Genomic DNA, 16,984 nt, shown 5'->3' on the forward strand with positions numbered 1-16,984 from the left:
AATAAAGCTATTTTTTTCTGATAATATAACGCATCACCCTGGCGATGCATTTCTTTATTCTGTCACTGAATTTTATCGATTAAACCGAGATTTTGTCAATGAATTAACGATCTACTTCAAAATTTACTTCTACTTGGAGACTTGAAAATTCATCAATTGCTATCGCTCTATGTTCGTTCGATAATAGTTGCCATAGAATTAAAATGAAAGCACTTTTAAGACCGCCTAACTACCTAAGATAACTACTAATTATGTTTTCGAAAGCTATGAGATGCCCATCCTTTTTTAAACAAATTATAATTTTGGCCGGTTAAAAAAATGGTGTGTCCTGCGGGATTTGAACAGTGGCGCAGGCGTTTATCCGCTAGGCCACGTTAACTTCTCTTCTTCTCAATCATGTCACTCTTGACAGAGCGGTCGTGTTTGTCATTTAGAGTCGTAGACTTGATGCGTCTAACGATGTTCCATCATCTCCCTGATCGAGGCCATCCTACAGCACTCATTTAGGGGACCTCTGTAGGACTAGTAGGACCACTGTAGTTTTAATTTAGTCGGTTCACCGCATTGGCGACCTTCCGCGCGATCTTGTTCTGTCCATCCTTTCCTGTCCTACGAGGCGTTCTATGGACCGGCCATCTCGTTGCGAAACGTGTCCGAAGAAATCCACCATCCAAAACTGTACTATAGAAAACAAACGCTGCTTGATGCAGAGTTATTGATGTACCGAGATGTTTGAACGAAGCTCGGTCCACGAAACTTCAAGCATCCTTCTCCAGTGTCACATCTTTAGAGCGTCTATTTTCTTCTTTTCCACTTCTCGAACAGTCCACGTTTCGGCAGCGTATAGAAATAAAAAGAATATTAGTGTTCTAAAGATCTCACGTTGATTTAGAACTTTTAATCGTTTCAAAGGAAAAATAGAGCAAAAATCTGTTTATCAAGATTTTTAGATTATAACTCCTTCTCCTCGCATCTTGTTCTTCAGTCCTAGGGTCGTGACATTTACGGAGCACTTTAGTTCGGACTGTTATCTAATTCTTTCCTGTCCGCTGCGCAGTTGATAGTATATGTTGAGGCTAGAGTCCAATATCGTCTTAATTTGATCGGACCCGCGTATGGCAGCATATCCCCGTGGCCTCTCTCCTTCCACTTTGCCGATGATGAGTAGTTTACCCAGAATATCACCCTTTTCCTATGTGACTTCCTAATATGACTGAAAAACTTGAAAATCCTACGTAGGCAAGTGGTGGAAAGTTTTGTGGAGATTCGAAAATTAAATGAAGAATTAGAGATGAATTCTCAGCATCATCCTCCAGCACCATATCTCAAACGGTATTATAATAGTCGACAACGATTTGATATTAAAACATATTTTTCTTAAATTTAAACAAAAAAATAGAATTTGTGTACGTGAAGACATTTGACGAGCCTAACGAAATACAAATTCCATTACGTTACTAAATAGCGTTCAACCAAGAAATTTCGCGGAACGTTTTCTGAAACGTGTTCGGTTCCAAAGAGAGGTTTTATATTTTCGAGAGCCTAATGCTGGCATTGCGGCTCAAGCTTATTAAATACATTTTCATTGCTTAAATATTTCTGTAACATTTTTTCTCAGAAATTCACAATATATTCATAAAGTGTACAAACCTAACAATCGAGTGTTATTAGACGTACTATGCCTGTACAAGTCGGCGACATAGTAATGATTTACCCGAGGGAAATGGAACCGAGACACGGAACCCAATTATCCAGCCATTTCAGTCAACTGTTATTTGTTCTTACTTATCTGTGTTGGAAACTAAGTATGGAGCGTCCCGTGCAGGTTTTGTTGTAACAGGCTATTTTAGAACAATATTATAGATCATTACTTAATGGTAGGCAGCGACTTGGCTCTGCCTCTGGCATTGCTGAAGTCCATGGGCGACCGTAACCACTCACCATGTGGTGGGCCGTATGCTCGTCTGTCTATAAGGGCAATAAAAATATACATATATGTAAATAAAACACTTTTTTATTTTCGAGCTATCACTATCTACATACATTATTTCAACTTGAATAGTTAAAAATAAATTCAAATTTCAAGAAAACCCAACAACCTATTACTCGTAAAACGGCAACATTACATGAATGTGGTAAACCTAACGTACTCATCCCTTTTATCATACATTTCATACATACATACGCATACATTTACAAAAGACAACGTGCGCAAATGTTTTTCGTGCCCACAAAACTTGGCCTCGTTTTGTACAAGCTTGCATTATTTTTTATTTAAATAGTTGTTCTTAAGCAAAACTATTATGGGACGCAGATGCTGGATAAAAAACATTTTGAAGGATTATGTTTGTTTATTTGGAGTTTGTTTAATTTATACTAGAGCATGCATTGTGAAAAATCTTTTTAATATGTACTAGTTTTATACAATTTAATACAATGCAAAAACAGATGTACCTAGTCTTACCTTAATAGTACTAATAGTAAATAAAAGTTCTATTTTTCAATTACATGATACGTGTTACTACTATGGTGTCCAGTAAGTGAAAAAATAATGTAGCATTTCATAAATATAAGCTCATTCAACGTTATTTCCATTGGGTTTAATATAATCCTTTAATGGATTTGGTTACTTTTTAGCCGATACACACTTTTCTCTAAGGGATAATAATTAGCTTCTGTCAATTACCATGGCGTTTGAAGCATATTATAAAAATACTGTAAAAGAGTTTAAGACGTAGCGTGGGTAGGCCTCCCATAAGATGGACCTACGACCTATTGAGGTTCGCGGGGATCTGCTGGATGTAGGCAGCGCAGGACCGATCTTTATAGTCGTATGTGGGCTGATAAAATAGAAAAAATAATTTAAAATTCTCTAAAATAAATTATAAAGCGTAATCAATTATCTCAATGTCGGGTTTAGACGACGTCCAGTTCAACTGTGATGAAGTCAGAAAATTTCTTTCCGGTGCTGAGTTTTGATTAAAAGATAAAAGGTACACGCTTACCGTACATAATCCGATTGGTTCACCAAAATATATTACTCACATTGGATAGCTAACAACACTCCGTTAAATTACTACCATACGCGGATAATACCCACGTTGTACCCTACTGATAAATTAAGAAGCTTTCAAAAAGCTTTGAGCTTATACTAGGTCATTTTGTTTTGTAAAATTTTGCTCAATAGTATTAAGTAATTCACAGAAGATTCAGGAAAAAATCTGTGACCTCCCCTTGCGTACGGCCTAAATAGGTGTCATGATTTTAACATTCTATTAATTTTATTAATTCATGAGCAGTGCTTAAGTCAACTTCTAAAATACGGCTGTGGGTGCTATATTTCCATAGGTTGCTTTCATACGCAGACAGTTTTTCTTTGGATCTTTATCCCCAGTTGTTTGATGGAGTTTTTACTACGAATAAATACAATCTAGACCGCCGGATCTTATTCTGTCATAAACAATTTACCTCTCAATAACCCAGTACGCTAACATTCGATTGATACAAATCGAATGGAGAGTTTACAAAATTGCATTTTCCTCTTGTATCTGCTTCTGTACTTTGTGTGCTATTAACACAATTTGGTTCTGTTTATCACCCATTGCGTTTTAATATCATCTGAACACGAAGTTGAGAAAACACAATAAATGATTTTGTGTGCGAATGACAGATTCCAAATTGAACCATATTAGTTACTACTTTTTTACCCGTGTACTTTTAAAATATTATAGAAAAGAAAATTGCCATGTTTTATTATTTAAAAAAGGAGGATCGACAATAGTTTTATGAAAAAAAAAAACTTGAACTTGTTCTATATAAATTCTATTTCTATATTAAGCTATTAAAACTCTTTACATGTTAAATGTTACAGTCAATCACAGTCGTGTTTGTATTAATATAAAATATACATATTTGTCAGTGTCCAAAAAAGTGCTACACAAACCAAACTTCCTTTTTTAATATCAAGTCAATCAAAAGTAAACCTTATTATAATCTAAAAATATATGTTTGTTTTATATGTATATAGAATGCTGGAAGAAATCGCATTCACGAATTAGTCTTGCCTTTATAAGTGCCGTTGATAAATAAATGTTTTTGTTTCAGGGATCGTGTATTCAAATTAAATATGTCTGATATTAGTCAATCACATTGTGAGGTAAGTTTATTATTAAAACAAACAACTTTTTAAGCATAACATAAAGTTTTAGTCAACATTTTCGGCTTTCAAACTAGAACCCCTTGTACGAACTTTAAAGTATTATCCACAAAGTAAAACGAACAACTTGCTTACGGCTGCTGAACTCCAAAGAAGCCACTTTTACGGCACTGCACTAGATTTAAATGCATTTTACTTTCACATAAGCCTTTCCACGTTTTCGTACTTATGTGTCATGATCTTTTGAAAAAGAACTCTCATGACGAGATGTATCTCGTCATATCGCTGTAGCGTGGAAGGCTTCACCACTTCATCCTAATGTTTTATTTTATATTTCTCACTTGCGACTTCTTGATTTACTTTAAAAAAAACTCAGAAGTATCATTTATTTTAGTTTCTGTATCCGTATTTATTTAGAAATTACCATTCTTTGTGCACACTAGTATTTAATAGGTTCTCACCACACCTTTCATAATGCTTTGTATTATTTTACTCTCGAAAGATTGACTGCTTTCATTCAAACTGGAACGGAAGTTATAGCTCAAATCGCATCAACGATTGTTTATAAATAAATTTAAAAAGCTACTTAAGGTAGTTCGTTTAAAAAAAATCCTAAATCGGATTTTTTATTTATGTTTATTAAATCTATAATAACTTTTGTTTGTCAACAGAGAGATGCATTGTTATTAGAAGCTAGTAATGTAGCGAGATGTGTTAGTAAAGGAAAATCAGAGCCGTTTGAGTGTAGAAACCATATTCGTGTGCTGCAGCCGCTGGGTGACGGGGAGAGGCTGTACGTTTGCGGTACTAATGCACATAGCCCCAAAGATTGGGTCGTGTATGTAAGTGATGAATTTATTAATTGTACTGTACCAATTAAAATCATTACAATTACATTTAAAAATTAAATTTATTTGTTATCTGTCACAAAAGTACGCTAAAAGAACGCTATGAATATTTCCGTTTCATGAAATTTCTTTATTAGTCACAAATTTCTCATTAACCTTGCCTACTGGGCATAGGGAAGAGAATCTCAAAATTTTAATCAGCTTTTACGACTTTTGCCTAGTTCAGAGATTAACTCGCTAAAAGTGAAGCGGTGCCGGTGTCATTAAATATCCAGTTTTTTTATCTGAATTTATGAGCTTCAATTCCAGTACAGAGCATCACCTGTTTAAAACTTTTGAAGATGGCCACTTTATATTAATGATCTTACCCCGTATTCATGACCGATCCTTTACATTCTCACACAAAGCAACCAACTTCGACATTTTATGACTGTCATTATAGCCTTTCGAGTTTATCGTCATTGAATTCACTTACGCTTATAGGTGGTCGTTCGATAACACACGTTACTTCCACTAGCCTTTATATCTTTAGTCCTCCCTCATCAATATTACCGTTAGACTCAAGTTTTATTGACATTTCAAAATTGAAATTCCCTTTGCTCGACAACCTCCTCAGCTTATCGGAGATTAAGATTAACAGATACTAAAACTATAACATTAATCCTATTTTAGTTTAGTTAATGTGGCTTTATGCGAACTTTAAATACGGAAATGTGTTTTATGTTTTTAGTTAAATTTAACGCATCTACCTCGGCACGAGTATATACCGGGCGTGGGCCTTGGTGTGGCCAAATGTCCATACGACCCTGCGGACAATAGTACTGCAGTATGGGTCACCGAGGGCAATCCTGGGGGGCTTCCAGCTTTGTACGCGGGTACCAATGCAGAGTTCACGAAGGCTGACCCAGTTATATTTCGTAATGATCTCTTTGATTTTCGGACTGGTCAGAAGAAATTTAATTTTAAGAGAACATTAAAATATGATTCCAAGTGGTTGGATAGTGAGTATTCTTTATTATTTATTGGTGTTGAAAATAAAATCATATTTGACCTGGTATTTAATGGTTAGCTGAAACGTGAGATGCTAGTTATATTTGTATTGAAATAACAGGTATGTTCGATAAAGCGCGCCTGTCTTTTGGTAGTACTAAAGCTATACTTTTGAAGTCGTCGCGGCCTAAAGGATAAGTCGTCCGGTGCATTCGTATGTAGCGATGCAACGGTGTTCGAATCTCGTCAGCAGGTACCAATTTATCCACTGAAATACGTACTTTGCAAATGTTCACGTTTGACTTCCACGGTGAAGGAATAACATCATGCAATAAAAACAAAACCTGCAAAATTATAATTCGCGTAATTACTGGTGGTAGAATGTCTTGTGAGTCCGCACGGGTAGGTACCACCACCTTGCCTATTTCTGCCGAGAAGCAGTAATGTGTTTCGGTTTGAAGGGCGGGGCAACCGTTGTACTGTTAAAAGTGAGACCTTAGAACTCATGTCTCAAAGTGGGTGGCGGCATTTATGTTGTAGATTTCTGTTTGCTCCGGCAGCCACTTTACACCAGGTGGGCCGTGAGCTTGTCCACCTATCTAAGCAATAAAAAAAAGCAACATTGTTGGGCAGAACTATGGTATCAGTCATAAAATGAGGTAGCACTGTTACTACAAACTTGCAAACTTACTACGTACTAGTTGGTATATAGGTATATTCAAGGTAGGACCTCTAACTATCTTCTAACCGCCAGCTAAATACTACTATCACGATAAATCTCCAGGTCACAGGTCTAAGATTTCATGATATTTTGATCATTGTAGATATTACATTAACCTATTTTGCTGTATGCTATAGATATCGAAACTAAATACCACTTTTAATTTAAAGTGTTTGAAGCCAATGTTTGAACAGGGTCGTAAAACTATATATGTGCAATATATGTGTAGTACGTTAGAAGCAAATATGTATATGTATTTACTCAAATATAGTCAGTCGTAAACTTAACTTAAATAATTGCAGGAAAAGTCATATAGATTTAAGATAATTCTTTATGAGGCGATAAACATAATACTGTCTGTAGGCACCCTAAAACAGTTTCTATGCAAAACTAGAACCTTATCGGGTAAATAAATATTGAGACGTTCATTATATTAATAGAGGTATGTAGGGACGTACCGTCTTTTGTCCCTTATTCTGTAGTTTCTTTTATGAACCTACGATAAAACCTATGGATTTGCGATTACATTTTATGTTTGGGGTATAAAGCAACCCACAGCTTAACTATTGATCCAGAGCAGATTTTCTTTTATTGCTAATAGAATTTTTTACTATAATTTACTGTTTAATTATTTGTAGGGCTTTGATGCTTTATTAATTTTTTTCAGAAACAAATTTCGTCGGTTCATTTGATGTGGGTGAATATGTTTACTTTTTCTTCCGCGAGACAGCGGTGGAGTTTATGAACTGTGGTAAAGCAGTATATTCAAGAGTAGCCAGAGTTTGTAAACAGGATAACGGAGGGAAACATATCCTCAGTCAAAATTGGGTCACTTATCTTAAAGCGAGACTTAATTGCAGCATACCTGGAGAATTTCCTTTTTATTTTGATGAAATACGTAAGTGAACAAATTCTGATTTTTTTTAAGATAACGCCTTACTTTAAGCTTTGTTAAGTTATTAAATTTAAAATAAGTCTTCATTCTTTAAGTATAGTCAATCAAAATGCGGGTAAATCCCACGTTTGCATATGATATTATATTCAATGCTAACTTCATTTTAAAAATAATCTACAAGCGCGGTTCGGAGCTGATACTTACATTTTTAGTTATATTGATTTAAACTAAAAACTTTAATTGTCTAATTTCGAGACCGGTACGAAGCTACATAATCTCGATTTAGTCAAAAATTTTAAGTCGATTATGCACAAAGGAAGTTTAATGTCTATAACGAACAAACTATTTTATTTGGTTTTTTGATCTCTAAGCATTTAAATCTCAAGTTAAATAGTATTTTTTTATGTTTGAGTTTGTTATACATACATTTCGTTTAATATTTATTAAGCCTCTATTTGCAAATTGAGCTAATTAAGGTTACATTCTGACCTTCTTCAAAGAAATTTCTGTTCGTATTTGACATTTTGAGTTTTTCGTGGAATAATTATAAATATTATTTAATTACTCTGTTACATAATCAATTATAAACAAGATAAAACTAATTTTGGTTTATACAGTGCTTTGTATATTTCGGACATGTTTAAATGTGATTTATAAATGTTATAACCCTAATTATTTTTAGTTTTGTATTGAAGCTATATTTATGTTGGATTAAAGTAACGAAGTAAATTCTCTTTTAATTTTAAACAGAAAGTGTACATCAAATACCGGGGGATACGAGCCGGTTTTACGCGGCGTTCACGACGGGCGCCAGTGATGGCCTCATAGGATCCGCGATATGCACTTACACTATGGACGATATACAGGAGGCTTTCGCGGGAAGATTCAAAGAACAGGCCAGTGCATAAATTTCGAGTTTAACGTTCGGCCCGTTTCTGAAATATGTCGAGCTAGCTTTGTTCGCGCTGTTCGGAGAATCGATCGATATAAAAGTGAAGGGCACAAAGACGTATAAATCTGACATCATAATTTTCCTTATTCATTGGTTGTAATGTGTAATTTGAAACGTTTTCACTGTCACTTATAAGAAAAAGTCAAAAAGATTACATGAAAATAAATTATTGGTATTTTTTCTTTTTCGCATAGACGGGTTAAGACGACAAGCTCACTGCCGATCTGGTGTAAAATGATTGCAGAGGTCCGTAGACATCATTACATGAACGCCACCTGCCATGAGATATCAGGTCTAAATCTCAATTTTTTAGTATAACAGCTGCCCAAACCTTCAAACCGGGAAGCTTGACTACTTCGCGACATAAATAGACAATACTGTGATACCCACCCTGCGGGCCCACAAAACCCAGTATTAACTACATAAATATCGGTCGGTTACATATTATACATACATATTAAATAAGTTCAAATTTAGTTTTTGAATTTAGTTTTAAGTTCAAATTAAGTTCAAATATACTGGTGGTAGGACCTCTTGTGAGTCCGCACGGGTAGGTACCACCGCCCTGCCTATTTCTGCCGTGAAGCAGTAACGTGTTTCGGCTTGAAGGGTGGGGCAGCCGTTGTAACTATACTTGAGACCTTAGAGCTTATATCTCAAGGTGGATGGCGCATTTACGTTAAAGATGTCTATGGGCTCCAGTAACCACTTAACACCAGGTGGGCTGTGAGCTCGTCCACCCATCTAAGCTAAAAAAATAATATTTAATTCATATATCCTTTGCACTGCATAACTGAATCAATTGGCACAGGCTTCGTCGAGTTCAGCATGGCTTCCAGTGCTGCGAGCTAGAGTGCCAGTGCCACGTCCCGGCACTTGCGTCAATAAAACCGAAGCTTTACCAGACAATGTCCTCAACTTTATAAGGTATGAATTTTTAACATAACTCCTAGGGTTTGTTACGACTTACCAACATATTGTGGAGGTATTATTAGGAAATAGAGATGCGATTGGTAGGAGAGAGGAAAATTGAAGACTGTTATGAATAGTCCTTCAATATAAATGAAATCAACAGCATGGCCCATCGTCTCTAAAAATTATCTATAGGTATATTAATACGTGAAGCAAAAACTTTGTATCCCTTTTTACGAAAATTGCGCGGACGGAGGAGTTTGAAATTTTCCACACTTATAGAGAATATAGAGAATAAGTGCACAATGATAATTTTTTTAAAAATAATGCATAAATGGTGCATTAAATCAATAAAGAAAAAATTACACACACTACATACCATGTATTTGACGCACACACGCATGCATACTATTTATTGTCAAACTTTTGTTCTTGACGTCTAATGTCAAATTGAGATTAAATATTGTTTGTTGATATTTTTTTTAGTGTAGTCTTGGCGAAATTAGTGATTATAGAAGTATAAAATACAATCATAATAGTGTACAAACTTACAATTCCAATTAATTATAGTCGAATTTCGACTACTGCGGGACCACTAGTTATTGTTAAATACGCGGGTATACGCATTTTATGTAGCAATTTCAAGAATACTCAGCATTTTCAAATATCGCAGTAATGAAACCTATGTTTTTTTCCCTACCTATTCGATAATAGCCTAAGGGGCTATTCTAGCTACTCGCGAACGGGCAAATCCGTGTTGTAAAACTTCGGCTAATATCTGACTTTAGTGTTCGGATATCATGTGGCATTTTAGAACAAAATTTCCATGCCGGACGCGTTCAAGCCAATAACGAATCGTGCGTTTGTTGTGTTCACTCCGTATATATAATTAATGTTGTGAGCAGTTTGTGCGCCATTACTACCGCGACGGATCGTTTTCCATAATTATACGTATTTTTAACGTATTCATATTGATGAAAAAGATAAAAATATAGTGAAAATAAAACTGTAATCAATAAACACATGACTGAATTTGAATTTCGAAATTTTGGTCAGCCATATGTAAATAGCCTTCTAAATGGCCAGTACTGTAAAACGGCAACTTCATAGGTAAAAATCTTATCTATACTAATATATAAATCTACAGTGTTTTTTACGGATGTTCCGTTATAACTACTGAACCATGTATCCGATTGACTTAAAACTTGGTATCCATGTAGAAAATTAAAGTACTTAATGGATAGGCTAATATCTATATGAGTGTTGGACTCCCTAATAATAATGACAATAAATAATAATGTTAATTTTAAATGCCCAGCGAAGCGGGCGAGTACGGCTAGTATAATATATATCTTTTAATTAGATTTTTTCCTTCGTATAATTATTATAATAAAATTTCAATTACTGAACTACTTGAATTCGATGATAATAGCGTTCCAATTTAAAACATTTTTTCTACATATTGTTCGTGACTAATCTGCGGCCTAAAGTCGTCCGGTGTTTATACATATATCAATCGAAAAAATGGACTAACTATGGCGGGATAGAAATCTTGTAGATTTATTTTTTCTAGGTAAATCTGTACATGATACATGAGTACTACCACGGTAAACCTGTAAAATTTTGTAATAGAAATGAAAAGATAAATTTATAAAATTTTCTTACCTATAGGTACTAGGGAATTGTAGGAACCCGCATGGATGTATGTATATCGCAAGTCTATTTCGGTCCTAAGGTATATGAACCCCAATTATCAGTTCACACTAGGTGCTGACGTCGTGGCTGAGCTCTTGCTCGCCCACCTGTCCTGGTAAAACTGGAAAGGCCTCCGGGTCACCAGTAATCCTTCCTTCTAAAAAAGAAATAAACAATACTAGGTGAAATAAAATAAAAAAACATAAAATCACATATTTAGACGTTCTTGCATCCTTTTTAGTTGTATAGGGAAGAAGAAAAACTACTAATACGTATTTAAATTATTTGTTACGCGCATTCGAGTATTTAACAATGAAAATTGGATTTCCACGTACAAAACTTGAGAATGTCTTATTTATTTTGTCACTTCTCAATCCTATTTTGCACACATGGCCCCTGAATTTAATATAAAGTGTACGAACCGAAAATTAATTAAAACGTATGAATTGAAGCAATCGAAAATCTAGTTATACCTTCCCCGGGGTCTAATTTCAACAAGGCTAGAGGCTTCGCATTAGTTTCGCGACGCGCGTGTTCTCTAATTGGGTCACATGCCTTAATTGATGGTGCGGTGCGTGAACCGTACACATTGAATCTTAGCTCCACTCTATATTCCATTTCGGGAAACAACGTCTTCATGTGGAGAGCATTGAAAGTAGGAATTATAGCACATACTACTTACTATCTGTGATATGATTCCAGTTAGGTTGATGTAAGCACTTAAAACTGGCGTCGATCGGGAGTTCCCTTATTCATAAAAGACGACACATACAAATTTTATGTTTTGTTTATTTTGTTATTCAGGTCTCACCCGTTGATGGATTCAGCTGTGCGACACGACGGTGATGCACCTGCTTTCTACAAGCGCGATCTGGTGCTCACCACTCTTGTAGTAGACAAACAGTTTGTTGACATGCTGGGAGATGACATCACGTACACAGTATTTTATGCCGGAACTAGTAAGTTTGCTTACCACTTTGATAGTTTCGATAATAACAAGTTTTAGGAACGCATGACAATTGTGGAAACTTAAGAACTAACGTCGGTTTAGTGATTAAGAGTTTAAGATAAAACATAAATACGAATATAAAAGTCTGATCTTTTTCAATGTAGATGCAGGCGAAGTATATAAGATAGTGCAGTGGGCGGGAGGGGGCGCTCGTGTGGCTGATGTATGGCTGGCCGCCGCAGCAGAGCCTATTCGCGCCCTCGCACTCGCACGCACTCAACACGCGCTGTACCTAGCCACTGATCATAGATTAAGAGAACTACCACTAAGAGCTTGTGCTCATCGGTAAGTAATCTACGTATAGAAAAGCCAATGTGTGTATATTCCCCATAGACTTTGAAACAGCTGAATAAATTTTGATGAGATTTTCAGAAAATTTTCAATTTAGCTTTTTAGTGTGTGCAAGTTTGGTAGTGATTGGACCAAAGTCAAATCGAATATTGGCCAACAAAATATTCCCAGTTTGTTTTGGTAAACTGATATTTTTTTCAACTAAATGAACAAATTCACTATGTGCAGTATGTACTATTTGTTAGATACAAATACGACGGCCACAGAAAGTTTTTATTCAAGTCTACATAGATAAAAGTATATCTGGCTTATACTTGGTAGACGTCTACAAAACTTATCCGGTGATAAATTTGGCCTTCACTCAAGGGTATTGGCGATGCTAGAATAGTAAGCCGCCATCTACCACCAAGTAATGGCTGCAATTCTCGGTTGGAGCACGTTGAGGAATAACGCGGGGTAGAGTCGTTAAATTTCGAAGACCAGAAATCAATACATATATATACTAAAACAGTACAGTCCGGTATGTTTGTACAAACATGGACGAAAAGCAGAAAAATAGAAGTATAAGTTAAGAAGAGTAATGTAAAATAGATCAGCTATATTTTTTCCGTTTATTTGTCTGTTTATTTGTTTCTTCGGATACCTATTGGATTTTCATGTAAATTTCATAGGTGGACAGTGATTAATTTGGACCACAATGTAGACTCATATCATTAGTCTGTTTTTTTTTTCAAATGTCCAAAAAAGTTTTATGCTCTTCCGCTATAGAAGGTACACGGAAAATAATATGATTCATACGAAAATGGCTCTGTTTGTTACGTTTTCACGCACAAACATATTTTGATGTAATTTTGTAGGTCAATAGTTTGAATATTAAATTTTAATACGACGTTTACTTTTGAATTGAATTACAACTATAAAACTTATAATAAAAAACGAGTAGTTTTTTTTTTCAAAATCGATTTAAGTCATCTAACGAGTATACAATCGTTGTGTATTTGATTTGAATGTATTAATAACTACCTATTGATCGTTACCTTCACGCTGTGTAGAAAAGTACAAATACATTATCACTACACAGTATAAAGCAAAGTCGCTTTCTCTGTCCCTATATCTGTCTGTCCCTATGTATGCTTAAATCTTTAAAACTACGCAACGGACTTTGATGCGTTTTTTTTAATAGATTAAATAATTAGATTAATAGGAAAGTTTATATGTATAATAACATCCATTAAATAGTGGAGAAATCAATAATAAATTACAGTTTCCGAAGCGAAGCGAGGGCGGGTCGCTATTTGATAAAAAAAAAAAAAAAAACCCCGATCACCCTCTTCGGCCAACCTATACCCTGGGCCAGGAAGGTCAAGTACCTGGGTGTCACCCTGGATGCATCCATGACATTCCGCCCGCATATAAAAACAGTCCGCGACCGTGCCGCATTTATTCTCGGCAGACTCTATCGCATGATCTGTAAGCGGAGTAAAATGTCCCTTCGGAACAAGGTGACACTTTACAAAACTTGCATAAGGCCCGTCATGACTTATGCGAGTGTGGTGTTCGCTCACGCGGCCCGCACACACACATAGACACCCTCTAATCCCTACAATCCCGGTTTTGCAGGTTAGCCGTCGGAGCTCCGTGGTTCGTGAGGAACGTTGACCTACACGACGACCTGGGCCTCGAATCAGTCCAGAAATACATGAAGTCAGCGTCGGAACGGTACTTCGATAAGGCTATGCGTCATGATAATCGCCTTATCGTTGCCGCCGCTGACTACTCCCCGAATCCTGATCACGCAGGAGCCAGTCACCGTCGACGCCCTAGACACGTCCTTACGGATCCATCAGATCCAATAACCTTTGCATTAGACGTCTTCAGCGCTAACACTAGGAGTAGGCTTAGGAACCCCGGTAACCGTACTCGTCGAAATCGACAAAGAGGTCGATGTGCAACCTAACCCATGCATCAGCCCGCTGAGTTCCTCGCCGGATCTTCTCAGTGGGTCGCGATTCCGATCCGGTAGTAGATTCATTCGCGAAGCAATTGCTCTTGAGTTGTTAGGTCTCCTTCGGAGGCGCTCGGGCAGTTGTTAGCAAATCCCACCCCTCCTGGCTGAGCCTTTGCTCGCCCACATGTCCTGGTGAAACTGGAAAGGCCTCCGGGCCACCAGTAATCTATCGTTCATAAATAAATAAAAAGTTGATAAAAAAACAAACCATTACATTTATATGATTCGTGACTGTAACAATGTTTGAATGTATTCCCTTAATACGTATTTGAGATACGGTTTAAAAGAGACACGCTTCGTTTGTTTACCTGAACACAATACGTACATACGTTCACGTAAATAAAAGTTCATGACAGTTTTGTCGTAAAGAAGAAAAAAAAATACAATATACAAAACGAGTTTTCGTAAATAAAGCAAGATTACCTATTTATCCTTGTTACTGCCATAATAAAACTTCTCGGGATGTCTTTCAAAAGGAATTACCTAAGCATAAAAGTCTTCCTACAAGTCGGAATAAATTTTTCAACAGACAAGGCGACTGCGTGCTCGCCTCTTGTACCTTTTCTTATTGCTAATACATAATACACCTAAATCATTATATCAGTTATCACTCTCGCAAAATTACTTTGAGGTCTAAGTTGATGAGTAATTTAGCGATATACTTATTAAACTAAAAATAAAAGTAGAAGATAGAATCTAGAATCATAGATAAGACAGATGATCTTTAATTTTTCAATTTAAGAAATAAAATATTTTGTTCTACGATCGCGGCCGAAAATTATGAATTAATTATTACTAGCTACAATATACAATTTGTTTTAATTAAGTAAAACTGTGTTTGATACAATATTTTGTTCTTGGTAAATACTATATTGAGGGGTGAAAGGTTATTTGGTTTAAGCGACATTTCCGCAATTTTACAGGAGATTCATGGAAAGTTTTGTAAAAAATATCATAATAAAAAGCTTCTTTACCCATTTGAATGAGGTAAACTTAATTGAAGTTCAATTAAACACATCGAATAGTTTATACTAATACCAAATAAAACGGACCTTTAATTATTAAGATAAATCTCGCGTATTTACCAAAATTTCGCTTAAACCAAATACCCTTGACCCTTTGATATGGGTTTTATAAGAAGAAGAAAACACTCCATGTATATCGTGCAATATTTTTTCTAGTTACGATAGCTGCGTGCGTTGTGTACTAGATCCGTACTGTGGTTGGGACAAAGAAGTTGGGGCGTGTCGTCCGTACACTCCCGGCCTACTTCACGACGCCACAAACTCAACTCCTTCGATATGCGAGGCTAGTGCCCCTCTGAAGACTGTGAAGGCGAGCTACGGCCAAAGCGTTCATTTAGCGGCCTTCGGGAAGACGCCGGATGCACTGAAAGACCAATACGTCGTATGGTTTCATCATTCCAGAGAGAAGGGACGGTACAAAATTAATTTCAAGTAAGTTTTCTTTTGTTTTTATTAATGATTAGACGGGTGAATGATTTCATGGTCAATCGGGTGTTATATGGTTACCGGAGCCCATAAAAGTTGCTGTAGATGCCATTGAGTCATGAGTTCTAAGTCTCAGTATAATAGCTACCCACATTTCAAAAGTATTACTATTTTGGCGGTAAAAATAGGCTAGGAGGTTGTACCTACCCGCACGGGCTCACAAAGCGCACTAACTCCAGTGATTACGCAAATTATTCTTTTTTGCGATTTCTTTTTTATTACATGGTGTTGTTATTTCTTCCTCGTTGAAGTCGAAGTCATGAGTTAAGCACGTATTTCATTAGAAAAAATCGTCACTGCTGGCGGGACTCGAACACCGGCATAGTCCCATCGCTCGATACGAATGTACCGGGCGTCTTATTCTTTAAGACGCGACGAATTCAATCTAAATTTAAAAATTGCTTTGGGGCAAGCAATGTCTGAAATATATTTTTATTTGCCGAATAACGCGTGTGTATTGGTTGATAATTTTACAGCCTCATAAAAACAAATCATACATATTATTATGATCAAAGAAAAAAACATGTTCAGAATAAAGAGTTTTGAGCTATTATCTTTACTTATTTTGCGAAATATACCATATTATTATATAAATGGTAATCGACGTCAATATGCCATCGTATGTGTGCCATCCAAAAACTTTGTATAATGGCTCAATTTGCGGGAAAAGGACAGAGAACTACGGACCGATTCATAAAATTTCTTAAATATACATATTAATTTCAATTACAATCTTCAAGCTCGTTGGCTATTGTAAAGCACATTACGTATTATTTTTTATTATAACGATTAATTTAATTACTTCCGATTGTCATCAAGGGCTAACTCTGGTACGCTATTTCGAATTACTAGGTATATCTATATATTAATACGTGAAGCAAACACTTTGTATCCCTTTTTACGAAAATTGCGCGGACGGAGGAAGGAGTACGAAATTTTCCACACTTATAGAGAATATAGAGAAGAAGTGCACAATGCTAATTTTTTTTTAAATAA

At 36.0% G+C, this 16,984-nt stretch overlaps 1 protein-coding gene across 1 annotated transcript in view; it reads left to right on the plus strand.

Annotated features, from left to right (window-relative positions):
- The window catches only part of LOC114245037 (semaphorin-2A), a 71,963-nt gene that overhangs the window by 48,053 nt on the left and 6,926 nt on the right, over window positions 1-16,984 (plus strand). The window contains exons 3-11 of the mRNA XM_089732387.1: window positions 4,105-4,156; window positions 4,828-4,998; window positions 5,735-6,005; window positions 7,383-7,613; window positions 8,361-8,506; window positions 9,374-9,489; window positions 11,974-12,128; window positions 12,283-12,463; window positions 15,659-15,934. Of these exons, the coding sequence (XP_089588513.1) occupies window positions 4,105-4,156; window positions 4,828-4,998; window positions 5,735-6,005; window positions 7,383-7,613; window positions 8,361-8,506; window positions 9,374-9,489; window positions 11,974-12,128; window positions 12,283-12,463; window positions 15,659-15,934 (1,599 nt within the window). The remainder of the gene's footprint in view (window positions 1-4,104; window positions 4,157-4,827; window positions 4,999-5,734; window positions 6,006-7,382; window positions 7,614-8,360; window positions 8,507-9,373; window positions 9,490-11,973; window positions 12,129-12,282; window positions 12,464-15,658; window positions 15,935-16,984) is intronic.

This window comes from Bombyx mandarina, chromosome 13, assembly GCF_030267445.1.
Source record: "Bombyx mandarina strain Sakado chromosome 13, ASM3026744v2".
Taxonomy (NCBI): Eukaryota; Metazoa; Arthropoda; class Insecta; order Lepidoptera; family Bombycidae; genus Bombyx; species Bombyx mandarina.